Source organism: Pongo pygmaeus, chromosome 17 (assembly GCF_028885625.2).
Source record: "Pongo pygmaeus isolate AG05252 chromosome 17, NHGRI_mPonPyg2-v2.0_pri, whole genome shotgun sequence".
Lineage (NCBI taxonomy): Eukaryota > Metazoa > Chordata > Mammalia > Primates > Hominidae > Pongo > Pongo pygmaeus.
In genome coordinates, this window is record NC_072390.2 from 46,585,553 (window position 1) to 46,606,399 (window position 20,847).

A 20,847-nucleotide genomic window follows, 5' to 3' on the forward strand; every position below is an offset into this window, starting at 1 on the left:
CTGCCTTAGCCTCTTGAGTAGCTGGGACTACAGGCGCCCGCCACCACGCCCGGCTAATTTTTTGTATTTTTAGTAGAGACGGGGTTTCACCGTGTTAGCCAGGATGATCCTGATTTCCTGACCTCGTGATCCACCCGCCTCGGCCTCCCAATGTGCTGGGATTACAGGTGTGAGCCACTGCGCCTGGCTGAAAAATTATTTGAAGTTTTTCCAGTAACCTATCTGGTTGTGACTCTTAAATTTATTGTACAGGTCCTTCACTTGTCTCTATTCTGCTGACATATTTTTTAGCTCTGGAAATTCCCCTCACACTTTCACTTTCTCCTTTTGTTTCTTTAAAAATAATTTTCTCTTTCTGTCTCCTATGGCTATTGGGCCACTGGATTAGGGCATTTATGTGTTAACTGTCTCTGGTTAAATTCACTTTCCTTTTTTCTTTTTGGAGATGGAGTCTCGCTCTGTCACCGAGGCTGGAGTGCAGTGGCGCGATCTCGGCTCCCTGCAACCTCTGCCTCCCGGGTTTAAGCAGTTCTCCTACCTCAGCCTCCTGAGTAGCTGGGACTAGAGGTGCACGCCGCCATGCCTGGCTAATTTTTTTTGTATTTTAGTAGAGATGGGGTTTCACTGTGTTGCCCAGGCTGGTCTCGAACTCCTGAGCTCAGGCAGTCTGCCCTCCTCGGGCCTCCCAAAGTGCTGGGATTACAGGTATGATCCACTGCACCTGGTCCACTTTCCTTTTTTTCTAGTAATTCTTTTTTAAATTTTAGCAGTTTTTTTTTTAAAGGCCAGTTAGAAGATAATCTTAATTTAGTTTTTTGTTTGTTTGTTTGTTTTTTTTTTTTGAGATGGAGTCTCACCCTGTCACCCAGGCTGGAGTGCAATGACGTGATCTTGGCTCACTGCAACCTCTGCCTCCCAGGTTCAAGTGATTCTCCTGCCTCAGCCTCCCAAGTAGCTAGGATTACAGGCATGCGCCACCACGCCTGGCTAATTTTTTGTATCGTTAGTCAAGATGAGGTTTCACCATGTTGGCCAGGCTAGTCTTGAGCTCCTGACCTTGTGATCCACCCGCCTCAGCCTCCCAAAGTGCTGGGATTACAGGCGTGAGCCACTGCGCCTGGCCTTATTTAGTTACTTTTATAATAGTTTTAATATAACTACCCTTGTTTAAAGGGTACTCTTTTTTTTTTTTTTTTTTTTTTGAGATGGGTTCTCGCACTGTTGCCCAGACTGGGGCGTGATCTCGGCTCACTGCAAGCTCCGCTTCCCAGGTAGAAGTGATTCTCCTGCCTTAGCCTCCTGAGTAGCTGGGATTACAGGCACCCGCCACCACACCTGGCTGATTTTTGTATTTTTAGTATAGATGGAGTTTTGCCATGTTGTCCAGGCTGGTCTTGACCTCCTGACTTCAGGTGATCCACCCGCCTCGGCTCCCCAAAGTGCTGGGATTACAGGCGAGAACCACCATGCCTGGCCAAATATTTTTTATTTAAGTATAAAATGCATACAGAAACGTGTCCCTATCACAGGTATCCAGTTCAGTGAATTTTCCCAAATTGAGTACACCCATATCAAGCAACCATTCAGCACCTATGTCAAGCAACAGATTATTAGCATCCCAGAAACTCCCCTAATGTTCCCTTCTCTAAGGGAACATATCCCACCTGCTTCAGGATACCATTATCCTGACCTTTAACATAGTTTAACTGCTTTTTGTACATTCTAAAAAAATAGAATCATGCAGTTTGTACTCTTTTATATCTGGCTTGTTTAGCTCAACATTATATCATTATGTTCATATTGTTGCTTATAGCTGTAACATTTTCATTCTCAATACATCATACTGTAACTTTCATTTTGTGAATATACCATAATTAGTTATGCATTCTTCTGTTGGCGGACCTATGTATAGTTTTCAGTTTGGGGCTATTATAAATAGTGTGGCTATGAACTTTCTAGCAAATTTTTTCTGATTATATATGTAATTTTTGTTTTGTTTTGTTTTTAAATAGATGCAGGGTCTCACTCTTGCTCAGGCAGGAGGGTAATGGAGTGATCATAGCTGACTGCAGCCTTGACCCCCTGGGCTCAAGCAATCCTCCTGCCTTAGTCTCTCAAGTAGCTAGGACTACAGGCATGCACCACCGTGCCCAGCTAATTTTTTATTTTTATTTTTAATTTTTTTACAGGAGCAAAGTCTCACTATGTTGTCCAGGCTGGCCTCAAACTCCTAGCCTCAAGTAATCCTCCCGCCTTGGCCTCCCAAAGCGCTGGGATTATAGGCATAAGCCACTGCCCATGGTTTTATGTATATAGGTTTGATGGGTATATACTTCAGAGTGGAATTTATGGGCTCTAATGGATATTGCCACCCAGTTTTCCAAATGGTTGTAAAAGTTTATACTCCCATAGCATCCAGTGTGAGTTTAGGTTGGTTCATATCCTCCCTAACACTTGGTATTTCCCACCTTTTTTCATTTTTGTCTTTTTCTTTTTTTTTAATGAAACAAGGTCTCACTCTGTTGGTCAGGCTGAAGTGCAGTGGCACGATCTCAGCTCACTGCAACCTCCGCCTCACGGGCTCAAGTGATCCTCTCACCTCAGCCTCCTGAGTAACTGGGACTACAGGCATGTGCCACCATGCCAGGCTAGTAGAGATGGGGTTTCACCATGTTGCCCAGGCTAGTCTTGTGAGCTTAAGCCGTTTGCCCCGCTCAGCCTCTCAAAGTGCAGGATTACAGGTGTGAGCCACTGTGCCTGGCCGTTGTTTTAGTTCAAGACTAGCCTGAGCAACTGGCGAAATCCCATCTCTAGAAAAAGTACAAAAATTAGCCGTTGCAGTGGGGCATGCCTGTAGTCCCACCTACTGGGGAGGCTGAGGCAGGAAAATTACTTGAGCCCTGGAGGTGGAGGTTGCAGTGAGCCAAGATCGCACCAGTGTACTCCAGCCTGGGCGACAGAGCAAGGCTCTGTCTCAAAAAAATAAAAATAAATAAATAAAACTAGTTTTTAGTTTGACAAGTGAAAACTGGCATCTTGTTTACTTTGCGTTATTTTGGTTTCTGGCTATGGTAAATATTTTTAGTTGTTATTGTTTTTTGAGAGACAGTATTGCTCTGTCACCCAGGCTGGAATGCAGTGGCACCTTCATAGCTCACTACAGCTTCAACCTCCTAGGCTCAAGTGATCCTTCGCCTCAGCCTCCTGAGTAGCTGGGACTGGACGTGCATGCTACCATACCCAGCTAATTTTTTTTATTTTTAATTTTTGTAGAGACAGGGTCTTGCTGTGTTGCCCAGGCTGGTCTTCAACTCCTTGCCTCAAGCCATCCTCCTGCCTTGACCTCCCAAAGCACTGGGATTATAGGCATGAGCCACTGCACCCTGCCTAATGTTTTAGTTTATGGTGTTAATTGGTAGTGACTTCTAGTGCTGCTTTAATGATATTAGCTACTATTTATTTATTGATTTATATATTTTTTTGAGACAGAGTTTCACTCTTGTTGCCCAGGCTGGAGTGTAGTGGCACAACTTTGGCTCACCACAACCTCCATTCCCCGGGTTCAAGCGATTCTCCTGCCTCAGCCTCCCGAGTAGCTGGGATTACAGGCATGAGCCGCCACACGTGGCTAATTTTTGCGTTTTTAGTAGAGACGGGGTTTCACCGTGTTAGCCAGGCTGGTCTTGAACTCCTAACCCGGCCTCCCAGAGTGCTGGGATTACAGGTGTGAGCCACCGCGCCTGGCCCTAGCTACTATTTATTGAGCACTTTCCTGACCATGACAAATAGTGTGTTAAGCATTTTATCCTTGTTATCTATTTTAATCCTCTGAACAGCCCAATCAGTTGTAGATACTTTTATTATTTCGTGAGTGAGGAAACTGATTTTAGAGGGGAAAACTGACTTGTTTAAAAGTGCTGCATAGTTAGGAAACTCAGGTAATGTGATCTGTTACCGCACCATTTCCTCTCAACTTTTGTTAGTATAGAGGAGGAATATTCATATATATTTATAGGAGATTGGATTAAATGTATATGTATTCTAGATCCCAGATATATATGTCTGTAATTTAACTGGTTCTCTTGAAAGCAAAATGATCAAATAAGGTATTTGGTGGGGCTAGAAAAGATAAAAAGATTTTAGTTTGATTCTAATTAGAAAGTTGGTTATAGACGTTTAAAGTAATCTTTTTTTTTTTTTTTTTGAGATGGAGTCTCGCTCTGTCGCCCAGGCTGGAGTGCAGTGGTGAAATCTCGGCTCACTGCAACCTCCGCCTCCTGGGTTCATGCCATTCTCCTGCCTCAGCCTCCCAGGTAGCTGGGACTACAGGCACCTGTAACCATGCCCGGCTAATTTTTTATATTTTTAGTAGAGATGAGATTTCAGTGTGTTAGCCAGAATGGTCTTGATCTCCTGACCACGTGATCCGCCCGCCTCAGCCTCCCAAAGTGCTGGGATTACAGGCGTGAGCCACCGTCCCTGGCAAAGCCGGAAGTATTCTTAAGTATTTCTCAAATTATGTTCCATTGCACACTGTTTGGGAAATTTTCCTATTTCTGGACCAAATAACTTTGAGGAACACCTGTTAACACGCAGATAACCTTGGGTAACACCTAACTTTGGGTAAAACCTATTAACTTTATCCTAGAACTTCCCAAACCAATGTGTGTGCTCTTTTGTAGTAGACCTGTTTATGTCTTGTGGAAAAACATGTTGATATACATCAGTTTGAGAGAAAAGCTTATGTTATTCATCCTTTTATTTTGTAAGGGGAGGAAATGGAGATCCAGTGTGGGTTAATTTGTTGGCCTAAGATTACACAGCTACTAAATGGCAGAGCCAGGATCCAATTCTTCCTTTGTACCGTGCTTCCTCTAGTAATATTATTAATATGTAGCATTAATATTTATTCATCATATATTGTGTTAGGAAGTTGTAAAGCAGACTTGAGTGTAATTGTTAAAATATTCCCATCTAGTCCAGTTATCAATCTTATTCTCTGATACATATACAGTTACTAAACTACTGAGATTTATGTACATATGAGTAGCCTAACTTATTTAATATGAATACATATTTATAATCACTTGTTTGTATTTAATTATAGAGATGAAGAGAGTAATTTTTTTTGTAATTAATGTGTCACAATGTTTGGTTTAGTTTCTGTAGAAAATGTTTCCTGACTGCAATGAGGGAAAGCGGAGCACATTGTCCCCTATGTCGTGGAAATGTGACTAGAAGAGAGAGAGCATGTCCTGAACGGGCCTTAGACCTTGAAAATATAATGAGGAAGTTTTCTGGTAGCTGCAGATGCTGTGCAAAACAGGTAGAGTAAATGTGACATCTCTCTTCTTTGGAAGCCAAGTTTCTACTCTTGAAATTCTTATTTGAATTTTCTTGGTTGGTGCTTTCCTTTTTTTTTTTTGAAAAGATGAAAGGTATTTAGACTGGGAATTGGATAGAAAAGGCCAAAAAAAGCTGTGGTCATAGATCTTACTAGATTATAAACTTATTGAGAAATGAGACTGAAAAAAAAATCACTGAATTTCATAATACTTAGCATGGCATTTTTCTAAAAGTAATTTCTCATTGATTACTTACTAAAGTAACTAAATTAGCAAGCTGGCATTTAGCTCATTTAAACCCCATTCTGGTACAAATTCACCCCTTAAGTTTTTCTCATGGTAGCATCATTATTGCAGCTTTGCACATAGAAATGTTACTAGTTCGGGCACATGGATTTATGTAGTTAAGGAACTCTCTAGCTCCTCACTTTACTTATGTATTTATGTATGTATTTAAGAAATCACAAGGGCCGGGCATGGTGGCTCATGCCTGTAATCCCAGCACTTATGGGAGGCCAAGGTGGGTGGATGACCTGAGGTCAGGAGTTCGAGACCAGCCTGACCAACATGGTGAAACCCTGTCTCTACTAAAAATACAAAAATCAGCCAGGTGTGGTGGCGCATGCCTATAATCCCAGCTACTTGGGAGGCTGAGGCAGAATTGTTTGAACCTGGGAGGCAGAGGTTGCGGTGAGCTGAGATTGTGCCATTGCACTCCAGACTGGGCAACAGGAGCGAAACTCTGTCTTTAAAAAAAAAAAAAAAGAAGAAGAAGAAAGAAATCACAAAATATTTGGTTAATTTTAAGGAACATGTAGGAAAATCAGGTTTTAACAAATAACCAGCATTAATTCTCTAATCTGGATTTTATTCTGTCATTTGGAGAAGGAATAAAATAGTGAGAGGTGGTTAGGCTTTGAGTATATCCATGTGTCTATAGATTTATCACCGACATTTTTTCTAATAGCTAATGAATTCAGTGAGCAAAGCTGGTTGCTATTTCATGCATTTACACAAGTCAGATCTGCTTTTACATCTTTTTGAAGGAAATGTTTAACTGACAGGGCAATGAAGTGAAGCTGGAAAACACACTCGAGAGATTCTGGCTATTCCTCTCAGTGAGAAACTGAAAAATGTTCTAAGTATTCCTGGCAACTTAATTTTTTTTGAGACAGGGTCTCACTTTGTCACCCAGGCTGGAGTACAGTGGCACAATCTTGGCTCACTGCAGCTTTGACTTCCCAGGCTCTAAGCGATCCTCCTGCCTCAGCCCCTCAGGTAGCTGAGATTACACCTGGCTAATTTTTGTATTTTTTGTATAAATGGGATTTTGCCATATTGCTCAGGCGGGTCTTGAACCCCTGAACTCAAGCAGTCCACCCGCCCCAGCCTCCCAAAAGGCTGGGATTACAAGCGTGAGCCACTGCACCCAGCCAGGAACTTAATTTTTTTAAAGTGCTTTCTAACTCTGCCAGGCTGCAGAAGTTAAATAATAAGACATGCTCAATAGCATCGGGCATCCTCTTAGTGCTTTTAATTTTTTTTGTCTACTGCTGGTAGTGTCTTTTCAAGTGTGAAGTTATTTGCTGTTTTTTGCAGTGAATTTATGGACAGATGGACTCTTCTCCATCTCTACATTTAATGAACAGAAATGTATTATCTATTTTTAACTCCTACTTAAGGATGAAATCATTTACTTTAAAAAAATACAACTCCTGTTTAAATGGAGTATTTAGTTAACTTTTATTTTTTTCCTCTTTTTACACTATCTCACATCTTATGAGTTCTATTTTAAATTAAAAGTCACATTTTAATAATTTACAGATTAAATTCTATCGCATGAGACATCATTACAAATCTTGTAAGAAGTATCAGGATGAATATGGTGTTTCTTCTATCATTCCAAACTTTCAGATCTCTCAAGATTCAGTAGGGAACAGGTAAGCAATACTTATTCCTAAATACAGAATTTTCATAATTGAAATGGAAATTGTTTTGGGAACTATATGATAAGGTATTTGGGGGGATGTGTGTGTGTATGTGCACATGTGTTTTTAAAGTGAATTGCCAAGTATCAGAACTACAGCAGTTGCCTTAAAATCTGTTTGGCACACGTAAGATCTCATCTGGGAGATGAACTTCATGAACTTAAGCTTACGTTATTTAAAATCATTCTAAGAATTTTCATTTTTTTGAGTAAAAAAGTTGGAGATTTTTCTCTTACTGATTTTGCAACTGAAATGATTTGAAAAACTAGAAAATTCTTTTCAGTAATGTATTTGCAAACTACAACCTGTTTTTCTTTGCTATCTAAGGGATAGACTTAAGAGTTAGAAATTTTTATTCTAAAATGTCATGTAAAAGTGAAACCAGGTGCAATGCAGTTCTATTTGAGTCTCATTTCTTTTAAACAACTAGATTTGGATTGATTTGTATCTTATCTCAGATTTATGTACATTAAACATTTTTATGAAATGTATTTTACACAGAAAAATGGCCAAAATGCACTTGTGGTTTAGAAAAATAATGATAAACATCCAGTTACCTATTAACCCAGGTCAAGAAAGAACATTTTTCAGAACTTTAGGATCTCTATGTGAGCTCCTGCCCATTTGAACCCTACACTCCTAGATGCAATCACTATTCTCTTATTTGGATTATTCATTCCTTTGATTTTCTTTATGTATCATCACCCATGCATGTATCCCTAAACAATGCATTGTTAATTTTGAAAACTTCAATAGTAAGCACATATGTAACTGTAAGGAAAGACAATATTGCCACTATTATAGAAAGGTTCCCAGGAGACAGTATGTTAAGCAGTCTCTAATATTTTATTTTAGTAGCCTTTCATTTTATATATTGCTAATTTTTAGTAACTTAACTGCCCTTAAGCACTTCATGTTGATCATACTACATTAGGCGTCTTCTCTACTCAGTTCAAATTTCTGGTAAAGATCTTTAGTGATTGTCTGGTAAAGATCTGCAGTAGTTTTCTGATTGCCTAGTCTGAAAAAACTTTTCAGGTTCTCATTTTACTTGACTTGTTAGTGTCAAGGAAATTTGTTTGAAAGTTGTTGCTCTTATGGTTTTTTTTTTTTTTTAGTCCTTCTGGGTTTCTTCATTTCTATGTTTTTCTTACTGTTGTACTTCTACTTTATTGTAATTTCCTATCTGCTTTTTTACCCAATAGATTGTTCTTAAGTGAAGGGATGGTGTTTGTCTTGAGCATATCTCCAGCTTTTAGTAAAGTTCTTAGTATACATGATTGTAATCATGCTTGTAATGACCAAATTTTCTTATCAGGAGACAGGCCTTCCTCCCCCTTACTTCTTAGATCCACTTGGTCATAGACACTTGATTCCTAATAGCAATATTCCTCATCTGTACTTTTATTTTATCTTGTCACTTCCCTAGCTCAGGCCCTCATCATCTCTCACTCGAACTATGATAATAGCCTTTTAGCTGGTAGTTATCCTCTAATCTGTTTTACATTCTATCGCCAAAGTAATATTAATGAAGTATAAAAGACAAAATTCCGGCTGGGCACGGTGGCTCACACCTGTAATCCCAGCACTTTGGGAGGCCAAGGTGGGCAGATCACTTGAGGTCAGGGGTTCAAGACCAGCCGCCATGGCCAACATGGTGAAACTTTGTCTCTACTAAAAATACAAAAATTAACTGGACGTGGTGGCGTGTACCTGTAGTCCCAGCTACTTGGGAGGCTTAGGCAGGAGAATCACTTGACCCTAGGAAACGGAGGTTGCAGGGAGCCGAGAGCACACCACTGCACTCTAGCCTGGGCGACAGAGTGAGATTCCGTCTAAAACAAACACACACGCATGCACGCACGCGCGCACACACACACACACCCACGACAAAATTCCTTATTCCAAAGCCCTTTCTGATCTGGCCCTTTCCTCTCTTTTTATAGCCGCTTTCTTGGTTATCCATCATTGCATCACATGCCTTAGCCATGTTGATTTATTTGTTCCCTCTCTTTGCCATTCTTGAAAAACAGTATGACTATGGTTAAAAATGTAGGCTTGGAGCCGGAGTGCTGGGTTCAAATTTCAGATGTCACTTACTAATTGTATTACATTGTCAAGAAACTGCCTCAGTTGTCTCATCTGTTTAAGGAAAGGTATGAGAGGCGATGATGATGATAGGTCCTCATTGGGTTGAAGTTAATAAATAAGTTAATACAGGTAAAGAAACTTGAATAGTACTTTGCTTGGAAAATGTTAATTCTTCCTCATCATCATCATTATCACTCCCTCACCTCCACACTTTTACCAGTAATATCCCAACCTGCATTTTGCCAGCTGATCGACTTTTTCCTTCTCCTTGAAGACTTAGACCAAGGGTTAGCTACTCAGTAAAATCCTTCCTGAGCTCTAGAATTTCTTCTTGATGGAACTGTTCTTTATGCTGTTAGATCTCTAAACTTTATTGTATTTATTAATTAATTTCAGCCTGTCTCCTCACCTAGAATGAGCTTTTTAGTCTTATTTATTTCTATATCCTATGCAGAGTTCTGATTGCAATGGAAGAATTGAGTTTGAATATGGATTTTTAGTCAGTAAGAAAATTGGCAAAGGAAGGAAAAGCGTTTTTTTTTTTAATTTTTGAATTTATTTTGTTCGTTCTGTTTTGTTTTTAGACAAGGTCTTACTCTGTCATCCAGCCTGGAGTGCAATGGCGTGAACATGGCTCACTGTAGCCTCGACCTCCTGGGCTCAAGCAATCCTTCTGCCTCAGCCTCCCATGTAGCTAGGACCATGGGTGCATGCCACCATGTCCATCTAATTTTTTGATTTTTTGGGGTGGGAGGGTGGTTTTTGGTGTTAAACACATTGAAATGGGGTCCTCAATTTGTTGCCCACGCTGGTCTCAAACTCCTGACCTCAGGTGATCCACCTGCCTTGGCCTCCCAAAGTGCTGGGATCACAGGCGTGAGCCACCACGCCTGGCCAGAAATGTTTATTTTTATTTTTAATTTATTTATTTGTAGACAGAGTTTTGCTCGTCGCCCAGGCTGGAGTGCAATGGTGCGATCTCAGCTCACTGCAACATCCACCTCCCAGGTTCAAGTGATTCTCCTGCCTAAGCCTCCTGAGTAGCTGGGATTACAGGTGCCCACCACCATACCCAACTAATTTTTGTATTTTTTGTAGAGATGGGGTTTCACCATGTTGGCCAGGCTGGTCTCGAACTCCTGACCTCAGGTGATCCGCCTGCCTTGGCCTCCCAAAGTGTCGGGATTACAGGCATGAACCACTGCGCCCAGCCAGAAATTTTTTTTTTTTTTTAGTGGTAGGAAAAATATGATCCGTGGTATACTCATGGTCTGAGCAGGAAACAGTGGGCTCTAATTATGCGATTTGAGGAGAATTTAGTAAAGAGACTATTTTCAAAGAGTAGTATGTTAGGTACACTATATAAGTAGGGTATAGGAAGCCACAAGGAATAGTGGTGTGCTCTGGGTCTACTGAAAGCAGGAGAGAGGAGGAAATAGATACCAGAACCTGAAGAAGAGAGCTGAATAGAGCATGGCTATGGAAATTCTTAAAGTGGCATTTGCATGCAACTATCTGAGTAGAAAAAAAAATTGCAAAATAAATCCATAGGTCATTTCACTAATTCATACTGTTTATTATACATTCTGAAGTGCTGGACACACTCCACGTTATGAATATACAGGAATTGGTAAAACAGACATTATTTTTTCCATGTATCTAACTGTAATCTATAACTTCCAGTTGAGCCATCTAAAATAATCTGTGTCACTTTCATTCATAATCAGAGTAGTACTGTTTACTATAAATTAGTAAATATTGGAGGATATTTTAGCAAAATTATTGCATTGGTGTGGGGTAGTTTCTTATATTACATAGCAGTGCTAATTTTACTAAGGCCATTCCTATTTTCTAACAAAATTCTGCTGCTAACATAAGATTATATATTTTTGTTTTCTTTAGCCACAGGAAGTGGGGAGGAGGAGGGAAGATGAATGTAATCATTAAGATACAGAAGACATTTCAATTTTATCTTCCTTGGAAATCATTTGGTCTGTTTTCAGGCTGTTCCTACTAATCTTGACTTTTTGTAAACATTAGTAACTGGATATCAGTAGGCTCATACAGTTTATTTCAAATACAGCTCTTCACAAAAACTAAAAAAAATTACCAGCAGTCTTTTATTTTTCCTAATAAATTTCTCTCCAGATTGTTCAATATTTTAAGTGGCTAAATAGCTATGAAGAAATCTGGCATAGTATTAAAATGTTCTTTTTCTTGTTTATAGGCATTCTTCATATATTCTGGATAATAATCCTTTGTTATGGCTGGGCGCAGTGGCTCACGCCTGTAGTCCCAGCTTTGGGAGGCCAAGGTGGGCAGATCACCTGAGGTCAGGAGTTCAAGACCAGCCTGGCCAACATGGGGAAACCCCGTCTCTACTAAAAATACAAAAATTAGCCAGGCGTGGTGGCACACACCTGTAGTCCCAGCTACTCAGGAGGCTGAGGCAGGAGAATTTCTTGAACCCAGGAGGCAGACGTTGCAGTGATTTGAGATCTGGCCACTGCATTGCAGCCTGAGAGACAGAGCAAGACTCTTTCTCAAAAAATAATAATAATGCCAGGCGCGGTGGCTCATACCTGTAACCCCAGCACTTTGGGAGGCTGAGGTGGGTGGATCACTAGGTCAGAAGTTCGAGACCAGCCTGGCCAACATGGTGAAACCTTGTTTCTACTAAAAATAGAAAAATTAGCTGGGCGTGGTGGCACGCGCCTGTAATCCCAGCTACTCAGGAGGCTGAGGCAGGAGAATTGCTTGAACCTGGGAGGCCGAGGTTGCAGTGAGTCGGGATCGTGCCACTAACACGGCAGCCTGGGCAACAGAGCAAGACTCCGTCTCAAAAAAGGAAAATAATAATAGTAATAATAATCCTTCATTACATGCATTGCAGATATTTTTGTTTAGTCTTTGGCTGGTTTTGTATGGTGTCTTTTGACATAGAAAAGTATTGTATTTACATGTATATGCATATTCTTTAATTTTCTTTTTATATCATACCTGAGAAATTTTTTTCTACATGAAGGTTATAAAAGATATTTTCTTCTTAAACTTTAAAAGCTGAGCTTTTCACATTTATTTGGGATGTGTAATGTGTGGTAGGAAAAATTTTCCCCATGGGATAAACCGTTTGTTTTGGTACCATTCATTGAGGAGTCAGTTCTTTGTCTACTGATTTATAATGCCACTTATGTTCTACACATCTCTGCATCGTGATTTTTTCTTGGGGGGAGGGAGGCCAGTAGGAAGTGATCCATTGTTCATTCCTCTAGAAATATGACCTCTCTCATTTTACTATTTATTTTATTGAGGCAGGGTCTCGCTGTGTTGCCCAGGCTGGTCTCAAACTCTGGGGATCAAACAGTCCTCCCACCTTGGCCTCCCAAAGTGTTGGGATCACAGGCATGAGCCACTGTGGTGCCTAGCCTCTTTCTCATTTTATTTTATTTTATTTATTATTTTTATTTTTTTTGAGGCAGAGTCTAACTCTGTCCCTCAGGCTGGAGTGCAATGGTGTGATCTCAGCTCACTACAACCTCTGCCTCTGGGTTCAAGTGATTTTTCTGCCTCAGATTCCCAAGTAGCTGGGACTACAGGCGTGTGCCACCACGCCTGGCTAATTTTTGTATTTTTGGTAGAGACAGAGTTTCGCCATGTTGGCCAAGCTGGTCTCAGCCTCCTGGCCTCAGGTGATCTGCCTGCCTTGGCTGGGATTACAGGAGTGAGCCACTGCCCCCAGCCTCTTTCTCATTTAAAAAAAAAAGGATTAAAAGTTCATTTAGAACATTAGTAAGTGTTTTATATCTTTTTCTAGTAAACCTTATAGTTTTTGTTGCTATAAAAATGAGCCCCCCTTTTTTTTCCTGTTTGATAATCTAATTAGTTATTACTAGAGAGTAAATTGATTTTTATGTTAATCTTGTTTTCAGCAACTTTGATGATTTGTTAGTTGTAATAGTTCTAATCTGGCAGTTCTTATAATCTACCTGTTGATTCTTTTAGATGTATTATATAGAAAATCATTATATTTTCCCATAGTTTGTCGGCTTCTTTTAAATCTAATGTTCTGTATAATACTTGATTTATTGCATTGAATAGGTTTTCTATTCAGTGTTAAATAGCAGCCACCTTTTTCTTGTTCCTGATTTTACAAATAAGTATAATATTTATTATAGTTTTTTAGTGTAGATCTTTTAGTTTTACAGTTTATCTGCTCCATGTCAGTATTACCCTGAATTTAAGGTTTCCCCATTAATAGTTTTACTCAAATCAGAATCATGTATGAAATTAAAAACATATATACATCTGGCTAGAGTTCCAGATATTCTGATATCTGGAGTCTAGGCATTTGCATTTTTAAAAAGCATTGTGCTTACTATTTAACATTGGATAGAGATCCTATTGAATGCAGTAAACCAAGTGTGATATAGAACATTAAATTAAAAAGCAACAGACATAGACATAACTATGGGAAAATAATTTTTTGTTTTTGTTTTATTATGGAGATTGAATTTTATTGGTGTTTCTGTATCTGATAAATCATAAGTTTTTAAAAAAATGATTTGCTGTCAGTAATTGATTTTCTATTGTTGAACCTATTCTGAGCTAAATGAGCAGGCATGATACAACAGCCCAGGCTTGATACAAGGATGACTAGGAAGAACTAGAATGATGATGATGACAGTAATAATGGAAAATTGAGAGTTATAATGGTAGATAGAAGGGAGAACGTGTTTAAAAAGGGCATTAACTTTGATATTAAATGCTTTAAATCAGAAGTTTTGTGATTGCATTACCCTATCAGTGAAAGAATTGAGTATGTACCCCCAGTGTTTGTGTTTATTTAAAACAGCATAGTATACTGGCTGGGTGTGGTGGCTCATGCCTGTAATCCCTGTACTTTGGGAGGCCAAGGTGGGTGGATCACTTGAGGTCAGGACCAGCTGGGCCAACATGGTAAAACCCTGTCTCTACTAAAAATACAAAAATTAGCCAGGCATGGTGGCATGGCCGGTAGACCCAAGCTACTCGGGAGGCTGAGGCACGAGAATCACTTGAACCCAGGAGGAGGAGTTTGCAATGAGCCGCGATTGCGCCACTGCACTCCAGCCTGGGAGACAGAGGGAGACTGTCTCAAAAAAAAAAAAAAAAAAGCAGATCCAAATGGAAGATGTATGCCATAGGATAAAATAAAAATTTTTTCAATCCTGGCCAGGTGTGGTGGCTCACGCTTATAATCCCAGCACTTTGGGAGGCCAAGGCGGGCAGATCACCTGAGGTTGGGAGTTTGAGACCAGCCTTACCAACATGGAGAAACTCCGTCTCTACTAAAAATACAAAACGAGCCGGGTGTGGTGGTGCATGCCGGTAATCCCAGCTTCTTAGGAGGCTGAGGCAGGAGACTCGCTTGAACCCAGGAGGCGGAGGTTGTGGTGATCCGCGATTGTGCCACTGCATTCCAGCCGGGGCAATAAGAGCGAAACTCCATCTCAAAAAAAAAAAAAAAAGTTTTAATCCTATTTTCTAAACATAAAAAGGACTGTTGCTGAAATTTTCATCTTCCCCAATGATATTATAGTTCTGTAAACCAATTAGAAGTTGTTACGGTATTTTTAAAGGGCACATTCAAAACCCAGTGATTATATTAATTTGGAAGATTTTTTAAGCTGGTTAGAAACAGCTACCAATTTTAAATGTATAGATATGAGTTGTTCTTTAATTGGTGACACATGCTGTTTTTGGTAACAAAATCATGTAACACTCCCTTAATAAATGCACTCTCCATAATTTGACTTTATTTTAAAGAGCGGGTTTTTAGTTCCAGAAAGGTACAAATAGTAGTTTAAGTCTTCTATTTAGGTTATGTACTTTTTTTTCAGACTGAGTTTTGCTCTTGTTGCCCAGGCTGGAGTGCAGTGGCACGATCTTAGCTCACTGCAACCTCCGCCTTCCGGTTTCAAGCGATTCTCATGCCTCAGCCTCCTGAGTAGCTGGGATTACAGGTGCCCGCCACCACACCCGGCTAATTTTTGTATTTTTAGTAGAGACGGGGTTTCACCATGTTGGCTAGGCTGATCTTGAACTCCTGACCTTGTGATCCGCCCGCCTCAGCCTCCCAAAGTGCTGGGATTACAGGTGTGAGCCACTGCGCCCAGCCTGGGTTATGTGTTTTAAAAGTGAAGTTTGCTTGCTTGCTTGGGCTATGTGTGGAGAGATAACATTGTTATCTTCACAGAAGTGAACTGAGTGTCATTGGAATGGGGCCTTTTCACTGTGTACACATTGTTGTATATACATTTATTATGAAAGTAAACAGAAAAGAAAGATCAGCTGTTAAGTAGATGATATAGTACTCCTTGTCTTTTTATAAAGGAAAAATGAATAACCAGTTTAAGTTCAACTTTTTAAACTCTGGCATTGAGATATAGAACCAACCTGTGTTGTACAATTTTTCTTAGCCACTACTTATCTTATTACTGTGTTAAGATTTCTACTATTGAAAGACATTGCTTTTATAAAATTGACCACATTGGGCCAGGCGCGGTGGCTCACGCCTGTAATCCCAGCAGTTTGGGAGGCTGAGGTGGGCGGATCACCTGAGCTCAGGAGTTCAAGACCAGCCTGGCCAACATGGCGAAACCCCATCTCTACTAAAAATACAAAAATTAGCCGGTCATGGTGGCTCACGCCTGTAATCCCAGCTACTTGGGAGGCTGAGGCAGAAAAATTGCTCGAACCCAGGAGGCGGAGGTTGCAGTGAGCCAAGATTGTACCACTGCACTCCAGCCTGGGCGACAGATTGAGACTCCATCTCAAAAACTAAATAAATAAACAAATAAAATTGACCACATTGATCAAATTCTGTAGCACACAAATGGCAGTCCCTGTATGTAATACTTACTCTTCCCTCAGGATTCCTCTGATATTCCATGACACATGACTCTCTGGCATATGGTAAAAGTGGGGATGTTAAGTTGTTCTGTATATTAAATGTTAGTGAAGCCTGGTTTCTTTCCTTTCTGGAAATAACATATAAACATAATGAACATTTACATATTTTCTTAAATTACTCCACTTTGGAGGGCATAATCTTATACCATGTCCTAGTTTCAAGTAAAAAAGTTCACAAATTCTGGAGTCTACCGTAGCATTTAAAACCTTACTAGTCTAGGTAAAGGTAGAGGAATGGGATTTAAGGTAATTCTGCAAAATTCTCTATATTTCTGTAACTGTGCATAAGTTAATTTTAAGAACATGAATAAGAATCTAGTGAGCAGTCAATTTATTTAAAAGTAATTAATATTGTAATTATTTCATAGTTCAGAACCATATGAAGTTCAAATTTTGTTTTTTCAAGGACCCAATAGGAAAAAGGAGTATTGAAGTTCAGACTTTTAAAACAAATTCAGACTAGTCTTCTTCATTAATGGTTCAAGATAATGAACCTTTAGTGTGTTTTCATTACTTTGAGGTATTAACTTTTTCCCCCTGTGCTTCTTAAGCAATAGGAGTGAAACATCCACATCTGATAACACAGAAACTTACCAAGAGAATACAAGGTAAGCTTTTGAAAAATCCTGCCACTTTAGCAAGTAATATTATATTTATCATTTATCAAATAGCTTTTTAAATTAAACTTTTTTTTTTCTTTCTTTTTGAGACGGAGTCTCGCTTTGTTTGCCCAGGCTGGAGTGCAGTGGTGCAATCTGGGCTCACTGCAACCTACGCCTCTCAGGTTCAAGTGATACTTCTGCCTCAGCCTCCCAAGTATCTAGTATTACAGGTGCCTGCCACCACGCCCGGCTGATTTTTGTATTTTTAGTAGAAACAGGGTTTCACCATGTTGACCAGGCTGGTCTTGAACTCCTGACCTCAGATAATCCACCTGCCTTGGCCTCCCAAAGTGCTGGGATTACAGGCATGAGCCACTGCGCCTGGCCGTAAATTAAACTTTAAAAAATAAAAATCAGTTACATCATTAGGCATAGTGTTTGAAGTTAGCAGTTTAGAAATAGAAAATGCAGTTACTGCTTTTAAGAATCACATTAGGTTAGAAGAGTTTAGTTATTCTCTTTCACTGTGGTCAGGTTTCTTCCACATACAATTCAGGTAAAATTGTCTGTGTTGAACTGTCCCTTCCTGAAATTCAGAAGTATTAAAACTCAGTGGTGCTTGATCCTCAGAATGTTTTCGAGTATTTCATTTTCATGATCAGTGCTTCTGTTTTTTTCTTTTCCTTTGAATTTTGGATGTTGGATTCCTAGGGCCTGGTATTTATTAGAGATACGATATTGATGGAAGTCTTTTATAAGTTTTAAGTTCCTAGATGAAAGGTATGCAAAATGTGGAATACTACAGAATATTAAAAATTTTCAAGGGACATACAATGACAGCTATTGGCATCAAACAAACGACTACAATTAAGTTTGGACCTAACTACATAATAAATGAAGTCAGCTAGGTTTTTGTTTTTGTTTTGGCCTAGAGGCGCCATGAAAAAATTTATTGAGGACACTAAGAGTACTGTAAACTGAGATTGGGAACCTCTGTAATGCATCATTTCCTGAATACGTATGTTCAAAATGAGAGAATCTTTGAATAGTCTAATAATTATAACTTTTTAAAAAAATGTATGGTGATTCCTCAAAAAATAGAGCGTTATTTTTGTGTTATGATTCTGAATTAAGTATGTTTCATTTAAAATTGTTTTATAGTTCTTCTGGTCATCCTACTTTTAAGTGTCCCCTGTGTCAAGAATCAAATTTTACCAGACAGCGTTTACTGGATCACTGTAACAGTAATCACCTCTTTCAGATAGTTCCTGTGGTAAGTACATATGTTTGAGACAGTCTTCTGCTTAGAATAAAACACGCTGTTCTATTTATTTCACTTCATGTATGCGAGGGAAAGTAGTTGATTTATATTTGGTTGGGGCATTATCAGTAAGGTAGATTTTTGTCAACAAAGGATTGTGATGACTGTGAAGCAAAATGAGATATTTAAAATTGCAGTAACTCTCATTATAAAAAGGGAGATGCATAGTGTGACGTAATATAGCACAGTCTGGAGAAGAGTGAAGTAATGAAAGATGAACCGGGAACTCATTCCTGCGCAGTAGCACAACCTGTCTATTGAGGCCTCAGTTACTTGCTCTGTAGATGGCAGACAAGTAGATCTAGTCAGGTAGATTGCTGTAGATGAAAATACCTGTAAGTAAGAATAAAGTCAGTAGGTATTTTTATTGTTTTCTTGCAGCATATAGTATGTGAATGCATAAAGCAAGGAAAGAAAAGACTTAGACGTTTTATTTGATGCCTACATATTTTTTGACATTTTGAGGGTATGTAAGAAAATGGTGAGAGCTTTTTGATAAGGAGGGAGATAGAGCAGAATTCAGGATTCCAACATATAATGATCCTAGAGAAGTGTTTCACAGGTAAGTTATTTCAGCTGTGAATAGAACAGGAGAAACTGAGCTGGGAGAGATATTTCCCTTTCAGCTGAACATTTTGATATATAAATATTGTCTTCAGAAAGGAGAATAGGAAGGAAAATGTTATCAATAAGAACTGTAGATATTTCTAAGTTGTTTTAGTGAGTATGCTAGGAAAAGTTGTGAAAGAATATGCTTCAGGACTGGGCACGGTGGCTCATGCCTGTAATTTAGCACTTTGGGAGGCCGAGAGGGGGTGATTGCTTGAGCCCAGGAGTTCGAGACTAGCCTGGGCAACATAGTGAGACCCTGTCTATTTAAAAATAAAGAAAATAAAAAGAATATGCTTCAATAACCATTGAGGATGACCTTAAGCTCTCACATACCATCTAAGAAGGCGTACTACCTACTTTGCTTATTAGAATGGGTTCAGTTATGCTTAAACAGACAAATACAGTGCCAAAGATGTTCCAGGAAATCTCGCTCATATTAAAGATTGTACTTAGTTTTATATTGGATTACCAAATTTTTATTCATTTCTGCATAATATTCGATATAAACTTTGACTAGAGTTTAATTACTGAAGTTTTTTTTGTGTTATTTCAGTTATGTTATCCATTCACTTTTTAAGATGTACTTCATTTAAACGTAAGGATATGGCTGGGTGTGGTGGCACACGCCTTTAATCCCAGCACTTTGGGAGGCCAAGGCAGGAGGATTGCTTGAGCCCAGGAGTTTGAGACCCAGCCTGGACAACAGTGAGACAGTGTCTCTAGTTTAAAAAAAAAAAAGAAAAACTAAGGATACAATTTAAAGTAAATTTTCCAGTTTACTTCATTTTTATTTTACTTACAAATGAAATAAAACTAATAATAATTATATGGTTATTGTACAGATCAAATGAGATAATATATTGGCTATGTTGCAGGCAGCCAGTTAGTGATAACTGTCATTACAGTTGGTATTATTAAAAGCTAGATGTGGTTTTTCTGTTGAAACATTTGTGTAATAAGAGATTTAAGGAATAGAATGTCTAAGATCTCTCTTACTGTTAGATTAATGTCGTTTATCTAAGGTAATTGATTGGGAAATGATCTAGTCATGGAACTTGGCCTTTAAAAATGCTTCTCACGTAGATATTTTTGGTAACATATCCCTGTGTTATTTTAATACTCTCAATTGTATAATATTTCATTGTTTTTATTATTTTTTGTTTAAAACAATCTGTTTCTTATAGACATGTCCTATTTGTGTGTCTCTTCCTTGGGGAGATCCTAGCCAGATTACCAGAAATTTCGTTAGTCATCTAAATCAGAGACATCAATTTGATTATGGAGAATTTGTGGTAAGTGAATTCTTCAAGATTAAGAAAGTACTGTTTAAATATTAAAGTTAAAATAACTTTTTTTTATCGACTTAAATTTTGTGGCAAGCTGTTGTATCTTACTGGATGGATTTAGAGCAAGTTCTTAGGTTTTTAATAATATTGGTGAACTTTAGCTTGTAGAAATGGTAAAAATTGAGTTTACTGTCTACCTCCTGTACTAGAGAGAGAATTAATAGAGGAACAACAAGCACCCAGATTAACAAAATGAAGATTTACATGAAAACTCTCAAGATTTAAGGGAAAATTGTACCTACAAAAGAAGTAAAATTGGTACAACATATGGAGGATATATTTCTCATGTAGTATAAGTTGCTTGTATTATGCTAGAAATTTTAGATTTCTCACATCTAGCATGTAAGACACAACGTTTTTAAAAATGAGGGAGCTTAGTTATCAGGCAAAGCCAGGTTCCAAAGAGACTAAGAGTGTAAGAGAAGTTATATAATGTAAAATGAATTCATAAAGCAAAACGGATTAATTTCTACTTCTAAATGTGTGATATACTTTTTTAATTAGGTGAAAACCTGTTTTATTAATTATTAAATTGCATTTTATTCAACTTCAGTTTAATCAAAAGTTTATTTAAGATTAGTCCTGACAAAG

At 38.8% G+C, this 20,847-nt stretch overlaps 1 protein-coding gene across 4 annotated transcripts in view; it reads left to right on the plus strand.

The window, feature by feature from the left end:
• Positions 1-20,847, plus strand: part of RNF138 (ring finger protein 138) — a 39,764-nt gene that overhangs the window by 14,921 nt on the left and 3,996 nt on the right. The window contains exons 3-7 of one of the 4 annotated variants that reach the window (XM_054460286.2): positions 5,161-5,326; positions 7,170-7,285; positions 16,927-16,983; positions 18,139-18,250; positions 20,095-20,202. In XM_054460286.2, the coding sequence (XP_054316261.1) occupies positions 5,161-5,326; positions 7,170-7,285; positions 16,927-16,983; positions 18,139-18,250; positions 20,095-20,202 (559 nt within the window). The remainder of the gene's footprint in view (positions 1-5,160; positions 5,327-7,169; positions 7,286-16,926; positions 16,984-18,138; positions 18,251-20,094; positions 20,203-20,847) is intronic. The other 3 variants (XM_063653522.1, XM_054460287.2, XM_054460288.2) reach the window with 3 other exon arrangements.